This window comes from Odontesthes bonariensis, chromosome 7, assembly GCF_027942865.1.
Source record: "Odontesthes bonariensis isolate fOdoBon6 chromosome 7, fOdoBon6.hap1, whole genome shotgun sequence".
Taxonomy (NCBI): Eukaryota; Metazoa; Chordata; class Actinopteri; order Atheriniformes; family Atherinopsidae; genus Odontesthes; species Odontesthes bonariensis.
Genome location: NC_134512.1, coordinates 13335934 through 13340866, shown reverse-complemented (window position 1 = coordinate 13340866; position 4933 = coordinate 13335934). Strand labels below are relative to the sequence as shown.

At 36.8% G+C, this 4933-nt stretch overlaps 1 protein-coding gene and 1 long non-coding RNA gene across 2 annotated transcripts; both read right to left on the bottom strand.

Annotated features, from left to right (window-relative positions):
* Window positions 1-752: 752 nt before the first annotated feature.
* On the bottom strand, window positions 753-1396 carry LOC142384639 (uncharacterized). Its single transcript, XR_012770092.1, has 3 exons — window positions 1333-1396; window positions 1100-1227; window positions 753-823 (listed from the first exon to the last, which is right to left on the bottom strand). It is a non-coding gene; the product is annotated as an uncharacterized LOC142384639 (long non-coding RNA).
* A 7-nt stretch (window positions 1397-1403) lies between these two features.
* Window positions 1404-3618, bottom strand: LOC142384849 (uncharacterized). The gene is made up of 7 exons (XM_075471160.1): window positions 3537-3618; window positions 3062-3202; window positions 2657-2913; window positions 2418-2554; window positions 2229-2322; window positions 1781-2119; window positions 1404-1466 (listed from the first exon to the last, which is right to left on the bottom strand). Exons 1-7 carry the CDS (start codon window positions 3616-3618, stop codon window positions 1404-1406), a joined length of 1113 nt encoding a protein of 370 aa, XP_075327275.1.
* Between the last annotated feature and the right edge of the window lie 1315 nt (window positions 3619-4933).

The window sequence follows — 4933 nt, the reverse complement described above, 5'->3', positions numbered from 1 at the left end:
AAAAAAAAAAAACATTATCTTCCTCGTCTAATCAATTTAAGTTTCATACAAAAATAAAAGGCACTTAGGCTTCTCAGCATTTTATTACTTTGAAGAACATGCCAACATTAGTGCCATTTTTAACAAAGCAAGCATCTTTTTGTGTTAGTTCAGATAAGATATTTGTCCTTTGAACCCAAACATTCAATCATCAACTGCAACCACCAATCTTTGAGTTAACACATTTTACAGTCATAACATTACATAACAACCTCCTTGAGCACATTTTAAGCGAAGGGACTTACCAGGACAGAAACCATGACTCAATCGCATATGCCTAATGAGCATGTTGGTACTGACAAAATGTCCTTGACACACAAAACAAATCATTCCCATATTAAAATATACTGAGTGATAGATTAATATAAAAAATGGTATCAAAAAAGAAAGTGAAAAAATATTCCACCAAAAAAAACTGCAGTAGCCTCACATTGATGGGCAATCTTGTTGCCGATTCATTCACTGGTTAGTTAAGTAGCCTAGCCCGTATCTCTGAAACACGTGGAGTCTCCTGAACTTTGCCAACATCTATGTTGTAGACGGTTGTTTGTATGAAAACATACATGTTGTGGAGCATTTGATTATAAACAGTTCCAAATACAAAGTGAGCTTTAAAAAGTTCATCAAACGCTCCAAGTGAGCTGGTTGACTTGCATGGTATGACCTGCTTGTCCAGAACAATGAAGAACTCGTGGATGGTGTTCCTCTTTGTCCCAACAGCAAGTAGATAGGGTTGCGTCGCAGAGTGGATGGCATCAACATGTTCCTGGATGCTTGTTCCACTCTAAGTATGAAAAATATGAAGTAAAAAAGGAAAATAAGTAGGATTACAAAAATTCTGTCAAAACTAACTGCTAGAAGCTTTCCCCATTAAAGTTCAAATCAAGATCTAACCAACACTCTCTGCCCCCCAAACATAAGAATACATAGCAATAAAAGGTATCAAATTGGTGTCATATTTTTTAAAACAGAATCCATTTAATATATACAAAGTATCATAGAAGAAGAGGAGAAAGGGAACAGATGATAGTTGTTGCAAAAATTAACATACAGAACAAACCTTTTGGAAGACCACAAGGTGCTTCTCAGCCTGAGACGCAGAAACTTTGCCAGGTCTTTTACGGCCCTGACAGGAAGGAGGAATCAGGTGGAGCAGGAGAATGATGGAAGCAAGATCACTGTCCCAGCCTATGGGAACAGAAATAACACAGAACATAAAAATAAAGAAAAAAACTTGTATCAATAATTTTTAAAGAGAAAGGTTTAAGTCCCACAGGACACAATTTAAACTACCAGATGTAAGGGTCTCCTCCAGTTCCTCCTCACTTGGAGCTCCTTCAGCACAGTAGATTAGTTCTTCAAGGTCAGTTGAGGTAGGGAGACTCTTGCTCTGCTGGATAACTTTCTGCTTGGAAACAGTCGGCCACCTAAAGTAAAAAAGGCATTCTATTAACGTAGCACAAAAGTATTCCAATATAAAGCAAATGTTTGTAGTTTATGCAACAAATGGAAAAAATAATAAATGGGCAAATTTGATTAAGTTTTTTGCTACTAACCTCTCCAAAAACTTGGAAGCTACATCTTCTCCAAATTCCAGAACGAAGTCTTGATTAATCTAAACATATGGAAAAAGAGCTTATTGCAACATAAAACCCAAATGATCTCCAGGCCTTTATTTCAGGGACAGGTTTGTTAAGACTCTTCAACATCCAAAGGCTATTTGTGTAAAATGCTGAATTACCAAGCCTTTGACATCTCTGAAGCGAGGGAATTCAGTCAAGACATCGGATGATCTGTTTTCGTCCAGGACCATCTTGCGACGGTCATCAAACGTCATCTTCATTTTGTTTTTGATAGCGGCCTCATCAGAAGAATATTTCATGAAGGAAATGGCCTCCTTGCATTGCTCTTCGCTTAGGGTCACCTCAGGGTTAAATGAAGCATCTCGTCTGGCTGTTGGTCCACCCCCAGTCAGTTGACATGATGATCTTCTGCCCTCTGATAAGGTGCTCTTCCTCTGGATGGTTTTAAGCCTCCATGCTAAGTAGCCACTGCCACTTTCACCATCATAAAAATGTTCCTTTAAAATAGGTTAACAAGTTATTTTAGTTTTAGAAAGATAGCATGCGAGTCAAAAGATAAAATAATTTAAAACAACTAGTATGGTTCAAATTGGAAAGAATACTTACATATCCATTTTTGGAATATGGATCACGCAGGTTTGGGAACATTTCAATTATGCCTTGAGCATACATTTCTCTCACATGTCTTGGTGGTGCTGTCCTGAAAGGAGCCAAGTAAATATATTTAATGTCTAAAAATAACTTTCAAAACATTATTTCTCAAGTAGTACAGCGCTTCAAGAAAAATAAACTTACCCATGAATTTCACTCATGTCTGCAGCAAGGATGTTAACTAGCTTTCGACGTGAGCCGTCTGTCAGGCTTTTTGTCCGCATATATTCCTTAAGAATCTGATCTCCACCTGGTTTCTTGATCAGTGCCGATTCAACCAACTGTTGACAGACAAAAAATATGTGTTTTTTGCATATTAAGGATGACACCAAAGCATATTTATTATTTTTCATCATTTTATCATCATGGCAGAAAAAAAAGACCTCTTTTGAAGTTGTATCCATCCATTTTATTTTCTGCCGTTTACTGGGAGGTCTGTCGTTCTCATTGTGAATGGGATTAACAGAGCTGCAAGCTGCAAGTTCAAGGATGATTGTATCATCAGAGTCACAACGAGGAAGTTCTGGTGCTGAATCTGTTGCAGTTTGATGCACTGAGGTGGGAGAAAATGATGTTTCCAGGGTCCAGTGAGATGATGTTGACCCCTGAGAACAGCTGGACAAAGTTCTCTCCTGAGAAGCTAGAGGTCACAAGAAAAAAGTATAAAAAATGAATAAGTAAAATACTTTGCACTGGTTGTCACCCCAAAGTTCAATAGTACTTTGGTAATAGTCAAAATGCAAAGGAACATTCAGAAGGAACTTGGAATCAAGAAAAATCAAGCTTACCATTGCCAAATGTGATGGTCAAGATGCCAGTACTGGGCTGATGCACTAGTTCCTCAAATATTTCTTCATCCACCTCAGTTCCTGTGTCATCAAAAACTTTGATGCCCTCAACAACAGGTGGAATCGAGAACTTTGTGAAAGCTACGGAGAAAACAAAACATTTAAATTATCACTGAAATATTTCAACTGTAGGATTTACACGATCAGTTACCAAAACAAGAAAGAGGTGAATAGAACCCAGAATGGTTAGTGAAGAATCAACATTCAAATCAACCATTTCAATTTTCATTATAAAACAGTTTCTGCGCAGAAATATGAAAAATGGTTCTTTGTGTTTATGACAAATTCATTGTTCACTTCTATTTGGGATCACTCAAAATGCAGACTGTAAAGAGCAGAACTGGCATACATCTAAACATCTTCAACCAATATATTCTTCTTTTATTTTTCCAACAGTGGGTCAATCATTGCTTACCAGCATTCAAGAATTCTTCCAGGCTTGGTTCACTGATCTTCACATACTTCTGTTCTGTATCAATTTTTGTTTTAATAAGCATGATGGTATCTACAACAAAAAAACAAATAGGCATTTTGAGTTACATAAACAAATGTAAATTATTATTTTGGTCTTTAACCTAACAGTCTAAAATAAAACCTATAATCGTTATACCACAAGAGACAAGGCAAAGATAAAAACCTATTCTTATTCTACAAAAATGTGGTTTTTACATCAATTTTGGAGCAAATTACCAAATTACCAGCAGATTGCAACAGCTTTCCTGCTTGTTGATGCGTTTAGCAGTGACAGGGCAGAAAATGTTGGGTAATTAATAGTGAAAACAAACCTAACCAGATATTATTTTTCCTAAATTACTTTAATGGAACCGCCAATCATGTACTTGCTTATTTGGCAATCGCTTGAGGATTATTTCACGTTCATTGAAAAACGTCCGGTAGTAACAAGCATAACTTTTATAAAATACCATTAAAAGGTGAAATAGCTAAGATTTAATGAAGTAACACCGACGATACATTCTATGCTGTTTCAGAGGAACCGCGTATGTCGCGCTCTGCTCCCGCTGAAGGGTAAAAACGTAATCGGGGTTTTAGCATTACAACTTGGTTTGGAGCTCCAGGCAGGTGCATTAAGTCAATCCCCCAAATCAGTCCCCAAGTATTTTATAGATTCCTATCAATGTTTAGAAGCGTAGTGACCAGTTAATGCAATATTATGTCTAAAATGCAATTTTTATTTAATGCTAAATAGGACAACATTTTGCAGGTTTAAGCTAGCTAACAACTCCTTACATTTGTCACGTGAAAAGCACATTTTTTCACAGAAAAAAAGTTTCTTCTGAAGCACCATGTTATTTCATTATGTTGCTTTAACTCCAAGGACAGTGAAAATTTGGGAAATAATTGAAAATTGAGAAAAACTTACCGTGATTTTTCAGCGAGGCGGAGAAGGTCAAAATGGCGCTGAGAAAATTCTGATCAGTCTGGTATGAGGTAGAAGGAGGCGGAGCTTTTCAGAGTACTTTTTAACACTCAGTTTCAAGAATTTCCATTAACACTGAATTGTGGTGTTATATTAACTCTGACAGAGTGCATTTTCTTTGACACTTGATACTGACACCGTAAAGAGTTATTTTTACAAAACCTATTTTAACTCTGAATATTTTCACCAACACTGCAGAACATAAGGAGGCATTTTACACTCACTGTTGTTAAATTGACTCTTACAGAGTTAACATGCTCTGACACTGCTTATTTGACACGCGGGATTTTACTGTGTTGTATCCATACAATCACAGCATCTCATCAGCTAGGCTACATTCTCTTTGGAAAGCATAATACCCCATAATATCCTTG